This window comes from Acanthisitta chloris, unplaced genomic scaffold, assembly GCF_000695815.1.
Source record: "Acanthisitta chloris isolate BGI_N310 unplaced genomic scaffold, ASM69581v1 scaffold4788, whole genome shotgun sequence".
NCBI lineage: Eukaryota > Metazoa > Chordata > Aves > Passeriformes > Acanthisittidae > Acanthisitta > Acanthisitta chloris.
Genome location: NW_008685303.1, coordinates 40,492 through 58,730, shown reverse-complemented (window position 1 = coordinate 58,730; position 18,239 = coordinate 40,492). Strand labels below are relative to the sequence as shown.

Genomic DNA, 18,239 nt, shown 5'->3' with positions numbered 1-18,239 from the left:
GAATGATCAGACATTGGAATGTGCTGCCCAGGGAGGTGGTGGATTCCCCATCCCTGGAGGTTTTCAAGCTGAGACTGGATGTGGCACTTAGTGCCATGGTCTAGTGACCACAGTAGGGTTGGACTTGATACCTTGGATGTCCTTTCCAACCTGATTGATTCTATGATTTCACTGTGCTATGCTCAGTGCTCTGATCACCAGGAGCTGTTTGTTTGACAACATGTTTACCCAATCAAATAGATATGATTCTTCTTCTGAGTTCTGACTTACACTTGGCTTACAAAATACAGAAGCCAGATGGAAATTCTTAAACTCACTTAACCCACTGTTTGCAGAGCATATTTATAACTTCTGAGGAGAAAGAGGAAGTAAAAGCCTCAGAAAAGCAATGTTTACATCCTCTGAATGAGCCTTGGCTGAAACACTGCTTGTTAGCCAAGAGGAGAAGGGAAGATGTGATAAAGGAAGGGGGAAATGATGTTCTGCATGGGAGTTGTTAACTTCTTCATTTATGGAATCACAACAACAAGCAAAACATCATTATTTTGCTTTGCATATTAAACAATGAGTTCTTTAAAATGCAGCATGAACAGGATGAGGAAAAGACTAAGAGAAAGAAATATATACAGTATATTTCTTTGACCCTCACAGCACTCTCAAAAACATACATCCAGTTCTTTAAACTAACCCTGATGGGCGAGCCATGTTTTCTGCTTGCCTTATAAACCACACAACTGTACTTCACAATTTCTTTTATATATTGAACACTAACCCATCAGACACCTGTTCCTGATGTGTTCTGGGCACATTAACCATCTCCCATGTCTGCACACAGGTGTGGAGGTGGGTCCTCAGCCACAAGGTGTTGCTAGAGCTGATGTGTTGGACAAAATGAGGAAGATTGTCAAACATGGCCTTGATTTTGTGCAGCTTTTTAATGAAGGTAATGAGAGATTATAGCTCCTGTGTCATGTCAGGGGATTATTGAAGGAAAATAGGTTGGGCTCCAACACTTTGGACTTAAACAGGTCAAAGGGTGGTGGGGGAGGATCGGTCGCTAAAATTAAAGTCAACATGTTTGGTAAGATGGAAGTAGGAGGAAAATAATATAAGTTTGTATCTCAGCATCTCCATTATTGTGCTGGAATGGTAAAGATGACATAGCACTGCTCCATTCTGTGTTGTGCAGCACTGCCAAACACAGGCCTTGCATTGATTTCTTCATCTACAAAATACACTAAGAAGTTAAATGTCAGCAGCAAATTTAGACCTGGGCTTGCTATGCCTCAATACATGACTGAACCATCTTTCTGTAACTTGGCTTTGAGGGGACAACTTAAGGATTTGAGCCATTCTGAAAAGAATTAATAATGCATTGTTCTTTTTGACAGCCAATTGTTCATTTTGACATTAAATTACATTTCTTCTTTCTAGGAAAGGAATTTCCACCATGTACAATTGAGGTTTTTAAAATAATGGAGAAAGTAGATTATCCCAGGAAAAAGAATGGTGAAATTATTGCTATTATTCACCCTAAACTGCAGGTAAATTCTAGAATAGTTTCTGTTTGTGACACTTTCTATGTATTCCTGTGTTGCTTCTGCTACATTGCAATATATTTTAGTAGCAAATATTTTAAACACCAGTATTGCCAATGGATTTATTGAATATCTTCCTTAGAGTTCAGTTTTATCACTAAGGTCATATATACAGTGTTGGGAACTGACTTGGGGATCACTGAATCTAAAATCAGTTCTGAACCTAAGACTGAAAAAAAGGAGACAATTGGATGGGTCAAAATTGTAAAATATAAATCAATTTTGAACTCTGAACTGTGTCATAGATGGAGAGAAGGGATGAGCCTACGATCCTGAAAACAAAGGCAAAACACCCAAAATGTACTGCAGATTAAAGGAATTATTTTAAAAGCTTTTTCCATAAACTGCAGAAATTCTAATTGTTGAGCACAAACCTCAGACATCACATAAAATGCCTATGAAAGTAAATCTATCCTATTTATTTTCTTTCCCTGAGGACCGAGACTGGCAGCCACTGGAGGATGGGGATCCTCTGTTTGTGACTTTTGATGGAGAAGTAATTCCATATCAAGGGAACTCTACAGTCTACCCAACATTTATTAATGAAGCAGCATATTATGAAAAGAAAGAAGCTTTTGTGAAGACAGAGAAAGTGAAACTCACTGCAAGACACCTCAGGGCCTCAGTCTCAGACCAGAGCACGTCCTAAGAACTGATCACAGACCTTGTGGGTTCCTTTGTGGACTCCAGGGTCACCCAAGAGTCTTTATGGAATAACTCTAATTATAAAATTTAATTTAATTAACACTGCTGAGCACTTTTAAATGAAACCTAATGTCATAATGCTGATTATGGCTCCTGTTTAGTTGTTCTAATAGATTCCTAGAGATGCAGAGAATATTTTTATGAAGTTTTTATGAAGATGTTCAGCCACAGAACTACATTAGATAAAATAATTGCAGCTTTTCTACTTCATAATCTCAAACCTCCATAACCAGCACTTAGTGCCATGGTCTAGTAAACACAGTAGGGTTGGACTTGATGATCCTGGAGGTCTTTTCCAACCTGGTTGATCCTATCATTCTATGATATACTCTACAAAGATTTACATTTCATTTTAGTGTATTTCATGATTAATTCAAGCTGATTTAATATTAACTTACAGACAAAAAAGATTGAATTTAGGGAGCATTGAGTAGCTGGAAACATAGTGGAGCAATATTCAAATTCAGAAGCAAAAGCTTTACTTATCCAGTGAACTTTAGAGGAAAACTTCTATTGCAATGGAGACTAGAGAAATTTATAGCTTTATAACTTTCTAGATGTATCTATCTATTGCTTATAGCATTTTCCAAATTAAATATTAACTGCTGTACGCCAAAAGTGAATGAAAAAGGCAAGATTTAGGCAATTACTCAGGATTTGATGAGGAGAAATGCACAAACCATACCTGAGAACTCCTGATGGAAATTAAGATTTCCATATGGAGACACGTCCCAGAATCTCCAGGCTGCCTTGTTCTGTATCTGCAGAGAGAAATTCTGTCATAGTAACTGAAAAAGAGAAGAAAATGGGATTTTAATTCATTTTCTAAAGCTGCTTTTAACATATTTGACAATCTGGTGACAAACATTAAGAACTTTGCATAAGGATACATTAACTATTTCCTGACAGTTTAATTGTCCAGACAACTCCCATATGATATGTTTGGAAAAGTGATGTTTCTTTACTACTAAATATCAAGTATTTTGTCCTTGTCTTTGTGTAACTCCTCTGGCAATAAAATAAAAACACAGGACCAAATGTTTATTGAATCACAAGTTTTATTTCTTTAGTTTAAATAAAGGTTGTATAAAAAGTCCAGAATGACCTGCTCTAGTCATCATTCATAGAGCTCTTGGTACAAACCTTGAGCTAGGAGATGGTAAATGCTCTGTGGCCACACAGGGAGGGCAATCTCTCAGCAAGAAATTCTAGACACAACCCCCCAGCTCCTTCCTTGGTTTATCCATACAGTTTTGTACCTGGACATTGGCACAGCACATGGTTCTTGTGCTTCCCTTTTTTTTGTCTACACCCCCAGCATGACCTCAGCACAGCACTGAGGTGTCTTGGCTGGTTTTCAGTGACAAGTCCACCCACAGCCACACAGAGCCCAGCACAGGCTGCTTCAGTTCCTGAGTACATGTGAAGAGGTATTTTTCCTTTGTACAAAAACTGGCACTGAAAAGAGTCCAAACAGAACTGCACAGTCCTAGGGCAAAATTCTTCATCGGCAATTTCGATGCAAAATTAACCAGCAAAGGTGAAAAGAGTCCAAGAGCACAGGAAAGTCCACCCACAGCCACACAGAGCCCAGCACAGGCTGCTTCAGTTCCTGAGTACATGTGAAGAGGTATTTTTCCTTTGTACAAAAACTGGCACTGAAAAGAGTCCAAACAGAACTGCACAGTCCTAGGGCAAAATTCTTCATCGGCAATTTCGATGCAAAATTAACCAGCAAAGGTGAAAAGAGTCCAAGAGCACAGGAGTTTTTCTTCTCTACATATCCTGTGCTGAAAAAGCCAAACACCACTCAGGTATTACACAGTCTAGTGATACACATTAGTGTTCCTATGCCCTGTAAAGACACAGCTGAAGGTTTCCATTCCATCCCATCCATCCAGGCCACGCGTGGTAGGAATCACAGGATTCAGCATCTGGTTGGGCAGTGAAAGCCACATCCACCATCCCTGCAAAGAGCTTTGCACTGTCCTTCCTGCTGCAGTGTTCCCTCACGCTCTCTTCTGTCTTAAGAAAGTCTTTTGGAGCATTTTGCCCCCAGCAGGTTTAGCTGTAAAATCCAACGCAATTCTTAGTATCATCCAACTGCAGAACAGAATTCCCCTGAGTCTTCCCTAAAGCAGCACCTTTAAACAGGCACCAAGTGAATGGATATGGTGAAAAGCCAAGACACTCAATACACATCATGTGCTGATTGAAATTGAAAAGTACATTGAACACATTTCGTATATACACATCAAACAGAAAACTAAAAATATAATTCATAGTACCAGGTCATCACAGGCAGTGATAGAAAAAAGTGCTACAGAAATGCATTACATAGTACTCTGAACCAAAACTAAAGTCTGCAGTTGCATTGCACTGAAATTATGTGTTCATCTGGGGAAGAAATACTGACTGTTCTTCTTCTCCTGAAGTGGCTGAATGCTGAAATGAATTCAGAAGAACTTCCAATGTGAAAACTTATTTTATGTACCAAGTGCAACAGCCTGGAACAGCCAAGGAGGGAGAGTAAAGATGTTGTGACTGGAACAGTCTCAGAAATGTCCTCCATCCTGAATTATATTTCTGCCCTATTCTTTTATGGGGAGACAAATGCACAGAGTAATAAATAAAGAGCAGAAAACTCCACATTATTCCCTGAAGATTGCACAGAGGAAAACAGATCAGGCAAAGCTACTGGGACCTGAGGCTTTCTCCAGCTCGTGGGGCCAAACCTCCAGTAACACTGACAGTCAATGCAAAAAGCTTCAAATGTATCCAGAACATTGTGATTTCACAATAACATACTTCATTTAGTGTCTTCAGAACTGAAATGCTTTTCTCCACGACAAGAACTTAACTTTGTTCAGTGTACAAATCGAGTTTCTCATGAGTTAAGAGATTCCCAAACCCAGCAGACTGGGATCCCAATGACCTTAATTTTCCACAAAAGGAAGGAATAGCTCACATTTGACCTTTTTTATCCAGTTATTAGAGCCAAGTCTGAGCAACGTCACGCAAACTCGGACAGCAATGGTCTGTGAGGCTCAAAACCAAAGCAGTGAAATAGTCCATTTTACTTTAGCTTAGCTGCCCTGACTAAATGGGTTCAAGCCATCAGACTGTGTCACTGAAAGTTTGTGTTCCAGCTGGTTACAGCTGTCCAAAACATCAACAAAGCTTTCAGCATCCACTGCTGATGCTTTTAACCTTCAGAACAGCCACATCTCAAACACAGCACAACTAAACAGAAGTCTCAGGCAAATCATCCATTTCTTCAAACGTATTCAGGGTGGTTTTGCTATTAGTCCTTGAATTATCTTGACTTTTGCTTGGATCTGCAAGAAAATGCATTGTAAACAAAACAGGATATGGTAGAAACTGTAAATGCAAGATCAAAGTTTTGCACATCATTTTTTTGGGAGGAGTTGAAAACACGCAATTATTTACACAGCAAGTTGTCAGTTTACTACCATATCTCATACTGAGATTTTTTTCTGGCTGCTCCTTTTCCTTGTTACTCAGCTCATTCTGCTAAGCAATATAAATGCTAATTGGCTCAAGAAGAAACTTCAGAACAGGCAGCAGATGAGTGTCTTGGGTTTCCTGATCAATATTTGTGAGGGGCAATTTGTCACTCAATATATATCACCAAACATACAAGTTTGTAACCAACCTTCTCCCCAAACCTTTAGTTTAACACTGCTACCACATTAACCATTCGTTTCTTTAGCAGCAAAGTGTGGTTGAATATCCAAGACCATGAGAGTTTCTATTTTCAAAAGGTATAAAACTATATCAAAGCATTTCTGAGAAGAAAAGATTTCACAAATACAGTGCCATGAAATTCCACAGTACCTGTTGGCCCTGGGTCTTCATTAATAAATGAAACATGTGTTTTCCACTCAGTCCATTTCACTTCATTAATCCTGTTTACATTGGACAAAGTTGTGTTATCATCATGCATTATCTGCCAGCTACATCTCTGCACTTTCCCTTTGGTTCCTTTATTCCTTCCTGGGATTGTCACACTTTACCACCTCCACCTGTTTCACTGCTACCAAATCTCTGAATGTCTCTTGTAGAGTTATGCACTATATGAAGGTGAGAATAACACTGAGATGATTTATAATTTCTCACATTACAAGTACAGCTTAAAACTCACCCTAAGGATTCTTCCAAACCAACGTTTTTCTTTAATATGGTAATGATCAAATACCAATCAATTCCTAGAATCATAGAATCAATTGGGTTGGAAAAGACCTCCAAGATCATCAAGTCCAATCCTACTGTGGTCACTAGACCATGGCACTAAGTGCCACATCCAGTCTCAGCTTGAAAACCTCCAGGGATGGGGAATCCACCACTTCCCTGGGCAGCACATTCCAATGCCTGATCACTCTCTCCCTAAAACATCTCATGACTAGTATAATTTCTAGAGGTAATATAAACATTTTCAGGAGGGTTTTGAGAAGAAATAACTTTGAAGCAGCACACAGAGCACAACTGATAGCACAGCATTGAGTATTTAGCTTTCCTTTACCTTAAACACACCCTGGTGTCATTTTCAGCCACTTTACACCGTTCTCCCAGTTGGAATTTTTTCCTCAAACATTTTGGTAAGAATTTTTCAAATTCCAAAACAGTTCTGGCTCTCTAGCAACAATAAATAGTAACAGGATTATGGTTAACACATTCAGCATCGATTTCATAGCATATTGTTTCCAGTTCCATGATAACATGTCAATCCACCACCCACAGCCAACACCAACTCCACCAGTAACAAATATCTTGGCACATTACTGATCATTTGGCCTGTGCAAAAAGGGAGGCCAATAGCTTTCTCTTCAGCCTTGGTTGGAAATCCAAGTCATCATGTTACCTTTAGGATAGTTGTTAACTTGGAATTTATACTCTAAACTTACTTATTTCCATTGCTTATACACATAGACAAATGGGGATTATCATTGGTAATATCTAACCCATTGGTAGCACCTAACCCATTCTGGCAGCAGGAGCTGCCATAGGTACAGCTCAAAAGCTTTTAGCCCATGAATCTGTAACTTCACTAAGCAAACTCCCAAACCAACCTGGAGCTTCCAGATGTGCTCACTCTCTTTAGAAATATCTTCCACTGTTTCTCCCATTAATGCAATCAGCATGTTCAAGAGAAGGACAAAAGTCAACACAACAAAAGTTATGAGGAGCAGAAGAAACAGGACAGGATACTTTGAATTTTGCTGGATCTCCAGATCACCCAGTCCTAGGGTGAGCTTAAAGAGATCCATCAGAACAGGGCCCAGGCTGCTGTTGGAATGGCATTCACCACCATCTTGGCAAGTCTCAATCAGTGCAGCAAGAGCTGAGAAGAAAGGAAACTTCAATCACAATAATGCTTTATGAATCCATGGCATTTTATCCTAAAGAATTCCAAATGCACTGCCCAAGAGAGAGCCAGAGCTGCCCAGCAACACACGCAGCAGCCAGATGACAGATTTCCAGGAAGCAGAGAGAGCCCCAATGAACCTGGAGGCAACTGAGACAGAGCCAAATGACTCATCTCTTCCCCTCTAACCCTAATATCCAGAAGAAACCCCAACATGAGCTCTCATGGTGAAAACAGGGTTCTTATTCATAACAGTGCTGAAACTTCTACTCACGCAGAACATCAGTACTTTTCTCCAGTAATATTTACCTACGCCAAATCCCAGCAAAAACACCATATAGACAACTAAAAATTTTATCACATCTTGCAGGATGACCTAAAAATTAAACGAAACAGTGATCAGAAATTAAGACTGAAAGCTAGTTTTATGCTTATGAATTCTGCAGGGACACAAGTGAGGCACACACTAAAGGATCAGGTTGGTTTCAAGGAGGAAACTGGTTTTTGTTTCAGGGAGAAACCCAAATATTTTGGTCTGATTTTTTTATCTCTTAGAGTCTTCTGTGTTGCCTGAGGGTGACTAATTCTGTACAATATGGACATTACAGTGTATGAAGCAATTAAATAGCAGAAGTACATTAGCTGAAAAAACACAAGCTGCTCACATATTTAATACAATAAAATGTCAATTTTAAGATTCAGATTAGTTTGGGCCATTCATAGAATCATCTGTTGGAGGAGACCTCTAAGATCATCAAGTCCAACCATTAACCTGTCACTGCTGTAACCCCTAAACCTGATCTTCCAGTGGCAGATCCAGACTCTTCTTCAACACTTCCAGGGGTGGAGACTCCACCACCTCCCTGGGCAAATATCCCAGTGCCTGAACACCCTCACAGGGAACACATTTTTCCTGCTGTCTACACTGACTCTGCCCTGTCTCAACTCAAGGCCATTCCCATTAGTCCTCTCCCTGCAGTGATAGCAGAGAGACATCCCCCACCTCTCTCCAGCCTTGACAGGGAGTTGTAGAGAGCCATGAGGTCACCCCTGAGCCTCTTCTCCAGGCTAACCAAGCCCAACTCCCACTAGTCCTTTCCTGCCCTCATTTCCCTTGGCTGGACTTGCTCCAGTGCCTCAATGGCCTTTGGGCAGAGGTGACATAGTTTGTTCTGCTGAAATTGTATGTATAAAGTGAAAAAAACCCAAAAAAAATCTCAATATAAAGTCTAAAATGCATCTAAATTGCCCAATATACTTGATTTGGATTGTAAAACAATTGAGTATCCTAACAATGGAGGTAAAATCAAAGGGAACCAACTTGCCTTTTGAATCATCACACTGTAGATGCCCATGGACTGGAAACCTCTGGTGAAATAGAGCATATTGGCCCAGCCCAGGGCCATTGCCAAAACAAGACACACGAGGTGTTCTTTGTAGGAAAACAAGTACAAAAAGACAGAGAAGATCACAAGCAAAGCTTGTATAAAACTGTTAAAAAACAAACATATATGTAAAAGAGAAATTACTAGCACAAAACCAACAACATCATGGAAAATTATGAAAACAAAATTTCTTTGCTCTTTATGCCCAAGTTGTAATTTCTGTGCTCCCCATGAACATTGTCATGATCATTTAACAATGAAGTAGATCAGTACAGGTGATATAGGCATAATAATCTGTTAGGATTATATTTATAAGAGTTCACTGTAAGTGAACTATTTTCCCAGAAACAACAGGTCAGTGCAGATTTTGCTGACAAAGACATCAAAAATTCTTAACAGTCTCTCTGAAGCCAATTAACTCAAGTTTAACTTCATGAGTTGATAGGATCATTAGGTTTTCCACGAAGAAGGAAGACACTAGCAGGGGTGATGTGCTGTGATAGGATGTAGAGCAGATTCTCAGCAGCACAAGATTGGTATCAGTGTGGTTGGAGGAGGAGGAAGAGAGGTCATGCTATACCACATCACCTTTTATTGATCCTACAATCATGTGCTAAAAGTGAGAAGGAATCATCTGTGCTTTATCTAGGCTGAGTGATGGATACTCCCACTGGGCAGCTGAACCAGCTTTGTGCTGGTTTTCCTCCCTGAAGGAGTTGAAATGGGTGTGAAACGATCTGGTTCATTAATCAGGTTTCTTAAATGCATGAGAGAGATCTGCAATTTATATGTAGTAGGAAAGAGATAAGTGTAAAATCTCTAAGTATGTGTGTCAGACTCACAATGCAAAGTGGAACCAGGCGTCAGAGAGAATCGACTGCAGGTCTGAGGGCCTGAGCAGGAAGATTGCCACACTCTAGGCAGACAGACACATAAAATACAGACATGGTAGTAAGAGAAAACAGCCCTCAAAATCTGCTTTAAATAACCATTTCATTAGTGTTCTAAAATAATCCATCTACTGATAGACATGGTAATGTCTAAATTAATTTTTTTAGAGGGCTGTGACTTCAAAGTTGAAAATTCTGTCATCTCTAGCACAGCTTAACAGTTACTGCTTTTAATTACTTACAGCATATGGCAAAATTATCCCATGTATTTTTCCCATTACAAGTTCTAATGCAGCAGTGTCCTTAAAGCCACTGATGGAACTGATGTTATACAAATATCAGATCTCTGCCTTGAGAACTTCAAAGGAAAACATCCTCACATTTATCCCACAGAGCAATACAGTTGTATTGAATACATCCCCAGGGTCATTTGAAGTGGTGCATTGTGCCAAAGGCTTTTAGAAATGACACCTATTACTCCACAGGTATTGCCAATGTCATCAGAATATTCATAAACCTAGAGAAGTCCTTTACCCATCGTGTTAGATGTTGGTTATTAACAAGTCTTACCTCTTTAATGGCTAAAAATATTGCTCCTAACATAACCATCACCTGTCCTGATAACTGCAGCCATCCCACTCCACGTGTTAGGGCAAGGGGGTAAGGTGGAGCCTGTGAGAAGGATCCAAAATGAAAGACTCAGTTCCAGACCCAAAGAGTAAAAGGCAAAACAACAGGAAACCTCACACATATAACTCTGAGTACACAATTTCTTCCCTTTCAGTGAGAATTTTGTCATGATGGATTTTTTTCCAGACTCAGCCCCAAACATAGATATTTAAAAACCTGATGTGGTCACACTACAGATACTCCAATATCTGGTTTTGGGTTAGCATTTTAAACACTTTTGCATTGTACATCAGTAAAATCTGGTGAGATTCAGCTGCTCTACTCACTTCGTTCTCATTAGGCCTGTGGTAGGAAACCAATGTTAATGTTACATTGTACAGGAAATAAAAACAGCATGACATAAAAAACATGTGTCGTGCAAACTTCTTCCACTTCATCCTCAGGAGTGAGTTCAGAGGCTCCAAAGTTAGCATTTCGTGGCGATTCTGTACGAAAGACAAGGCAAAAGACACAGTTAAATATTTCAATTTGCTGCCTGGGAGGAAACTGAGATGGTTTCAGGCATGTGTTGTGTGTTTCATGAAGTGTCTGTCCTTGCTGAGCTGGAAACACATCTGTGCTCAGAGATGTGTCAGGCCTTAACCTGATGAGATGCAATGGGACAACTGCCACTCATGCTGGGATGAGCTGCCACTCTCTGTCTGCCACATCATGATTGAGCTGAAACTGTCATGTGAACTCCTGCTCCTGCTTCCTACTGAGGTTTTCTGGCAGTGTTTAAATTCAGCCAATGTAAAATTCTGGCTTTGAAAAGCAAACACTCCTAAACACCTCAGATACAAATACCTGTTGAGTACAATGTATTTGGTCTGCCCAGCTGGAATGTATTTCTGTTCCTATGGCAAAGCAAATTAATACTTCAAATGCAGAGACACTTCCAAAGAGCCTAAACTGTGTTTCAGGAGCTGAATGAGTATTTTCTTACAGCTGACAATCTACAGAGGTACAAAATTCATCCTGTTCCTGATACAAAAACTGAGAACTAAAAATGAGTCTGTTACAAGCAATTCTTGTCCAAGTAACACAAGCAATATATGAGCTAACACACCTGAAATGAGTGTACTGCTAGAAAATTATTGTACTGCTAGAAATAGAAATAACTATGTTTTACAACCAGATAACTTACCCCAATATTTGTGTTATAGACAATGATTTCCAGCACTGAGTTGTTTGCAGTTGTATCCAGTTCTGTCAGATCATAGAGGGAAGATTGAACAGGACCATAAGCCCAGTCTGTGAATTTTCTTGACAGGCTCCTGTTAGGCTTCTCTCTGATCTCTCTGCTCAGGATGTATTTCAGAATCTAAAGCAATAACAAGACCATTTGTAAGCAGCTGTGCTCATGGGAAAGGAGAAAACACATGGATACACACACCCAAAGCTCTTTTACCTATCCCAATTTGTACAGCTGTGCAACTCAATGTGGTATTCAGTGGGGTGTGTTGGAAACAGAGCTCTAACAGAGTTTTAATGCCTCCAGAATTTCCTATCAGAGATTATTCTAAAGGATGAAAGCAGTTTTCCATGGGTTTGTATTTGTATCTTCCTTCAACTTAATCAATTGCTTTCTAAATGAGCCCATTGCCAATTCTTTTGAACAAAATCAGCTCAGCAAATACACAACAGCACAACCAGCCTGAAAAACTACGTGTTGGAGCACTAGTTTCTCTGAAATAACACCCACCTCCAATTTGCCAGTCTTTGCAGCTAATTGCAGTGGTGTCAAACCTTCCTTATTCCTTGTTGTTTCCAGAGTTCTGTCTTTACTTTTCAACAAAATCATATCATACATCCTGATGACAAAGTCATTTTGAGTTCTGGCGTCCTCTGCCACAGTGACTAATGCATGAAGGATATTGTTTCCTCTGGAATCCTGAGAACTGATATTAGTCCTGGCATTGTCCATTAACAGCTGAATTATGTCTGGTTGGTTGGTACATGCAGCTAATGCCAGTGCAGTTTCACCTATGAAATGATGAAATGAAACATGTGGTGAAGTTTTATTACAACCATTCACAATCATAATCATACAATCATAATCATAGAGTTTAAGGGTTGGAATGGACCTTACAGGTCATCCAGTCCCAACCCCCTGCCCTGGGCAGGGACACCTCCTCACTAGATCAGGTTGCTCAAGGCTCATCCAGCCTGGCCTTGAACACCACCCAGGGTTGGGGCAGCCCTGGGCAACCTGTGCCAGTGTCTCACCACCCTTATAATAAAAAACTTTTTTCTCACATCCAACCTAGACTTCCCCTCCTTCAGTTTGAGCCCATTACCCCTTGTCCTATCACTGCAGTTCCTAACAGAGTCCCTCTCTGACTCCTTGTAGGCCCTTCAGATATTGAAAAGTTGCTCTGAGGTCTCCACACAGTCTTCTCTTCTCCAGGCTGAACAGCCCCAACTCCCTCAGCCTGTCCTATAGGGGAGATGCTCCAATCCTCTGAGCAACTCCTTCCTCTCCTCTGGACTTACTTTAACAGTTCTGTGTCCTTGTATTGAGGACACCAGAACTGTGTGCAGTATTCCAGGTGGGTCTCACCAGAGCAGAGGGGGAGAATCACCTCTTTCAACCTGCTGCCCACACTCCTGTGGATGCAGCCCAGGATTCCATTGGCTTTCTGGGCTGAGCTCACACTGCAGCTCATGCTGAGCTTCTCATCCACTGTGACTCCCAAGAATCATGTTATAAAAGAGTCACTGTGCTAAGCTTAATATATGAAAGCACATTTACATATTGATTGGATTGAACTGAGCTCTCGTTTTACAGAAGCTTTGGGTATTCCTTCCTAACCTTTCCACAGAGATCACATTTCCACTTACCAAAATAAAAACCTTCATGCTTATGTTTGGGATTAAAGAAAATACCCTGGGCATGAGCATTGACATCAGCTCCTTTTGCTATGAGGCTCTGGGTTATTTCATGCTGTCTTCTCTCAATGGCAATATTTAGAGCTGTCTGGCCTGAAACAAGAAACAGGAGTTGAATCTCTTAAGCACTAATGATGTTTCACAGTGGATAGCACCAATGATAATGAAGAAAGTCTCATAACCATCATTAGAGCATTTGAGGAAAACATTAATTCATGGATGGTATATTTAACCATATACCTGAAGTTGGTACCAGGTGGCAATACCTTTATATGCCTCTTCTGTGTATGCTGCATTGATAAATCTCTCCAAAATACCATTTTCTTCTGCAAAGGACAGGAGCATATTCACAATCTCATTTGTGTTTTCGTTGATGTTCAGCAGAGCTTTCATCAGGCAAGTTTTGCCAGTATCTGCAGCTGTGAATTTTTTCATCAGATAGTCTAGGAGAGGGAAATTTGAGATCAGACCAGCATTGCTTATGAAAGTAGATGGAAAATAAACCTAAAGTTTTGTTTATTAGGGGTGGAACCTGAGGGACATATATGAGCATGAACTATTTGCCAAACAATTATTCCATCCTGTTCACTTTGTGCTTGAGCACTTGGTGAGATGGAGCATTCAGAGATCTGGCACGGATTGATAAAGCATCCAACACACTTGGTTTTCCTGTAAGCCATCCCACTGCCATGGCAGCTCCAGCCAGACCCAAATTCACAGCAAAGCAGCTGCTGCACAGAGCTATTTCCCAGTTTTAGACTATCCATGTGCTGTCAGAAGAGCTACCAACCTTCCCCCAAGTAACTGCAGAGCTTACCTGGCACAGTCATGTTGGTGCAGGCATTGGATCTTTCCTTCAGCTCCGTGAGGAGACTCTGGAGCTCCTCCACATTCCCCTCAGACACTGCCCGAAATATGTACCTCTTCAACTTCTTCCTGGCACTGATCTGCTCAGGTCCTTGGGAGATGTTAGCACTGAATGGTAAGAAGAACTAATGAAATTGTTGGTTCAATTTACTGTGGTTTATGTTATTTTCTTCCTAAGAGGAACAAGCAATACAACCACTTGCCCCAGACCACACATACTTGCCCCACTGCCATATACAACTTGGCAGAACATCTCTCAGATTGCTTATTTGCAGGTAAGTGCATATAGAGAGGAGTTTTGTAATAAAACAGTGTGTTTTCCAAGTAGTCTGGTTTGCATTTTCCCCAGTTTTCTAGAACAAAGGCTAATATTTCTCTGCTTCTCTGATCTGTCCACAGCTCACTGCCTTCAGTGCCTGAAGTTACCTGGGGCTGCACCTCCCCTCTCACAGCAGAAGAGAATTTTTAACCTCACATCTTCCACCACTTTCCTGATTATACACCACTCTGGAATAAGAATGATTTAATATTTCCCCCAGTCAGAAATACTCCTAGCTCCTGCATAGCTGTGCATGGTGTTCAGGTCCTGTGTTGTCATCTAGGAAACAGATATTCTATCTAAAGGATCCTCACACTAAACATGAGACAAACAGAGGTTAGAGCACACACATGACCTTATTTCCAAACCATGGCAAGCAAAACAGGGAATATTTACCCTATCACAGATTTAACCAACTGAAAATGGACTGAGAAACTCCACTCACCAACAACTGTCTACATTGGGGCTATATTCAGTCGCATCATCCTGAAGGGACTGTGGGGAATCCATGTCATCCCCATTTCCAGATGCACTGCAGGACACAGAAAAGTTTATGTGCTGAGGTATTAGAAGGTATTTTGGCAAAGTACATGCAGAATCAGTCAGTGGTAGGGAGCAGGAGCTACAGAGGAGCTGAAATCTGTTTAATTTGACATTGTGCTTTTTAATTCCATCATTTTCTCTCCCTTGGGAATGTTAAAGTGAGAGGGGGGAAAATGAAAAGAATCACATAGGCTTGATTATATTTTAAAAAAAGACATTAGGAATGAAATCTGATTTGTGTTTTATTGTATTATTTCTCCACAGATCCTGAAACCGTGGGAAGGTTTTGCCTTTTTTTTTGTATGATCACTGCTTTTTATGCATCACCCTCAATGCCTGAGGCTTCCATTCTTCCTTTTCCCATGCTCAACTTGTCATCTGCCACAAAACAAGTGCTAAATCAGTAGCAGTGCATGGGTGGCAAGCCCAGAATAAAAGTGATTTACCTAAAGATTTACTACACACAACACTATAGGTGACTTCAGAGCATTTTGTGGCTGACTTGAATGGAAGCTTCAGCTAAAAGCAATTGAAGACTAGGACCTAAATACTTGTTTAGGTAACAAATTTAAAGGATTGCAATGGCACCTTCAGCTAAAAGCAATTGAAGACTAGGCCCTAAATACTTGTTTAGGAAACAAATTTAAAGGATTGCAATGGCATTGTTGTCATTGCGAAGCTTCAGCTAAAAGCAATTGAAGACTAGGACCTAAATACTTGTTTAGGTAACAAATTTAAAGGATTGCAATGGCACTGGTGTTTTGTCATTGCTATACATAATTTCCAGACAGTCCTAAAAGGAGACTTGACTTAACAACTCATTCATTAGGATTTTTCTTACTTGTATTTTTGCTTTCTGTAAGGCTCAGATTTGATGAACTGACTCAGGTTAATAATTTAGGGAGTCTGAAGTATTAGTTATTGCCAAAACAGATGCATGGACAGTAATGCAAAAGTTCAGCTCTGCTCTGTAGGTATTCCCTTTGAGCCAGAGCTGGAGCTCAGGGTCTGTCCTGTTCCCTCTGTCACTTCTCTGCAGGAAACTGAGTCATCTGGTGGCAAAGCACATGTGATTGTGCAGCTCAGGCCCTGAATGAGAGGGAGAAATTTGGATACTTCTCTTCTGAACCCAAACCACCTAATTCCAAAGAGCTGACCAAGCACATTATCACACACAAAATCTATTGGCCATTCTGGGCTGATCCCAGATTTGCTGCATATTTTCCTTATTTTGGCTATTAATACCTCACACGTTTGTAAAAATTAAGTGCATTCTTGCCAGCCATCATTTTTCTCTATTCACTCAGCATAAATGGCTGCTTTAAATATTTCAGACTCAGCATTTTCCTGTGGTTTGACTGCTAGTGAGCAATAGAGGGAGGATGTCAGCACCCAGCTGGGAGCAGGCTTGGCTAAATTAAGCTGTGATCTTTACCCAGTAGAAAACAACCAAATGGGTACATGGAATTTGTCCTAATGTATCATTATTAAGAGGCTAAGATTAAAAAAATACTGATTTTAAATTCAAAACCTGAGGCCTGATGTAAATGACAGCAGTAGATAAACATGGGGATAAATCATCTAGCAACAGCTGAGTCCAGTGATGCTCTGTCTTTGAAGGGACCAAAAGTCATGTGAAATTCTAGCTCTGAGGAGAAATAAGGAGAAGCTGCTGGAAGGAAAAGAGATATATTTGCAGTGTGACTATTGCATAGACATCTACAGCTTACCAGGGCCGAATGTTGGAATCCATTGGTTTGGAAAACACAGGGGGAGAGGTGTTGTTTGGAGTCGCATTGCTTTCAAAGCCATCAATCTCCAGGAAAAAGTGGGAACTGTTGAAGACAGAGCATTTGAAAAATATTAATAATGAAAGGCAAGCTCAACCAGAAGCAAAGCTCTACATGTACATACCTAGGGCAAGCTTGACAATTTATCTTTCCTGGCATCATACCTAACAGGACTCTGGAAGAGACTTATCTGCTTTGCCCCCAGGGCAGCCCAACCTCCAACACTGTGCCCAGCTCCTTCATGCTGGCAGATGGGCAAAAGATCCCAAGATATTTTTAGAACACATGGCATCAGATGCTGACATGCCTCAGCAGCAGCCCCAAACCAGCTCCTGTGCACAGAGCCAACTGCAGCACCAGTGGCTGCTCTGCCATACGTGTGTGCCTACACACACAAATGCTTTTTAACCTACTGCATCCTAGTCCCTGTTTTTCCAGCCAGGAGCCATCAGGATGGATCATTTCAAACCCATCTGCAGTGATAATGATTAAATCAGAAAGTTGGAAAGGTCACATGTACAATGGCATCAGGCATTTCCACCAGCCAGGACTGAATGTGTCCTCTTGCCAGTCATGCATGGCATTTGACTACTTCTTTTCCTGATAAAATTTTTTTCTAGGGAATAAATAGAAAATTATTTAGTGGGGAAAAGAAATGAAATTTGAAACAAGACAGAAAAGGAAACATGAAAAGAATAGGAAGATTTCAGCCTTTAAAACCCGCAGGATGAGAGGCAAAATCCATGGGTTTGGTGTCACTGGATCTCACTAAATCATTGCCATGTTTCACCATGGAGATAGGAATGTCAGAGCTGGATGGAGAGACTCTCACATGGCCTAGTGTTCAGAAACTCTCTTACATTTCTAGAATGTTCCAATAGTCACCTGGAAAACATTTCCAATTCACCTAATATTTATAGTTTAACCCATAGGATATTTCTTCTTGTTTCTTAACTGCCTCTTCCCCAAAGAATCCTGATGAATTAACATGTCCTGGTGCTAAAAATGCAGTGTATTATTAGGACACTTCTGAACAACCTGCTGACATTTGCTAAAAATAGCATCATCTAGTTCATCTCATTTTCCAATGGCTTGGTGAGCCAAGTGTTAATTCACTGTGCGTAGTTGTTTAAACTTGTATGACCTTTTAGCATTTGAGATGTGTCTGTGAATGTCTTCTAAGCAGGCAGCAAGT

The 18,239-nt window shown here is 40.5% G+C and overlaps 2 protein-coding genes across 2 annotated transcripts in view; one reads left to right on the top strand and one right to left on the bottom strand.

Annotated features, from left to right (window-relative positions):
• Window positions 1-2,247, top strand: part of ASPA (aspartoacylase) — a 7,249-nt gene extending 5,002 nt beyond the window's left edge. The window contains exons 4-6 of the mRNA XM_009079702.1: window positions 836-943; window positions 1,435-1,544; window positions 2,035-2,247. Coding sequence (XP_009077950.1) covers window positions 836-943; window positions 1,435-1,544; window positions 2,035-2,247 — 431 coding nt within the window. The remainder of the gene's footprint in view (window positions 1-835; window positions 944-1,434; window positions 1,545-2,034) is intronic.
• Window positions 2,248-5,546: 3,299 nt separating this feature from the next.
• The window catches only part of TRPV3 (transient receptor potential cation channel, subfamily V, member 3), a 14,899-nt gene continuing 2,206 nt past the window's right edge, over window positions 5,547-18,239 (bottom strand). Inside the window, exons 2-17 of the mRNA XM_009079701.1 lie at window positions 16,985-17,089; window positions 15,157-15,243; window positions 14,343-14,500; window positions 13,792-13,968; window positions 13,478-13,618; window positions 12,339-12,619; window positions 11,781-11,957; window positions 10,921-11,079; window positions 10,535-10,636; window positions 9,917-9,990; window positions 9,015-9,180; window positions 7,999-8,065; window positions 7,394-7,665; window positions 6,847-6,959; window positions 6,162-6,232; window positions 5,547-5,641 (exon numbers count right to left, since the gene is read on the bottom strand). Coding sequence (XP_009077949.1) covers window positions 5,547-5,641; window positions 6,162-6,232; window positions 6,847-6,959; window positions 7,394-7,665; window positions 7,999-8,065; window positions 9,015-9,180; window positions 9,917-9,990; window positions 10,535-10,636; window positions 10,921-11,079; window positions 11,781-11,957; window positions 12,339-12,619; window positions 13,478-13,618; window positions 13,792-13,968; window positions 14,343-14,500; window positions 15,157-15,243; window positions 16,985-17,089 — 2,245 coding nt within the window. The remainder of the gene's footprint in view (window positions 5,642-6,161; window positions 6,233-6,846; window positions 6,960-7,393; window positions 7,666-7,998; window positions 8,066-9,014; window positions 9,181-9,916; window positions 9,991-10,534; window positions 10,637-10,920; window positions 11,080-11,780; window positions 11,958-12,338; window positions 12,620-13,477; window positions 13,619-13,791; window positions 13,969-14,342; window positions 14,501-15,156; window positions 15,244-16,984; window positions 17,090-18,239) is intronic.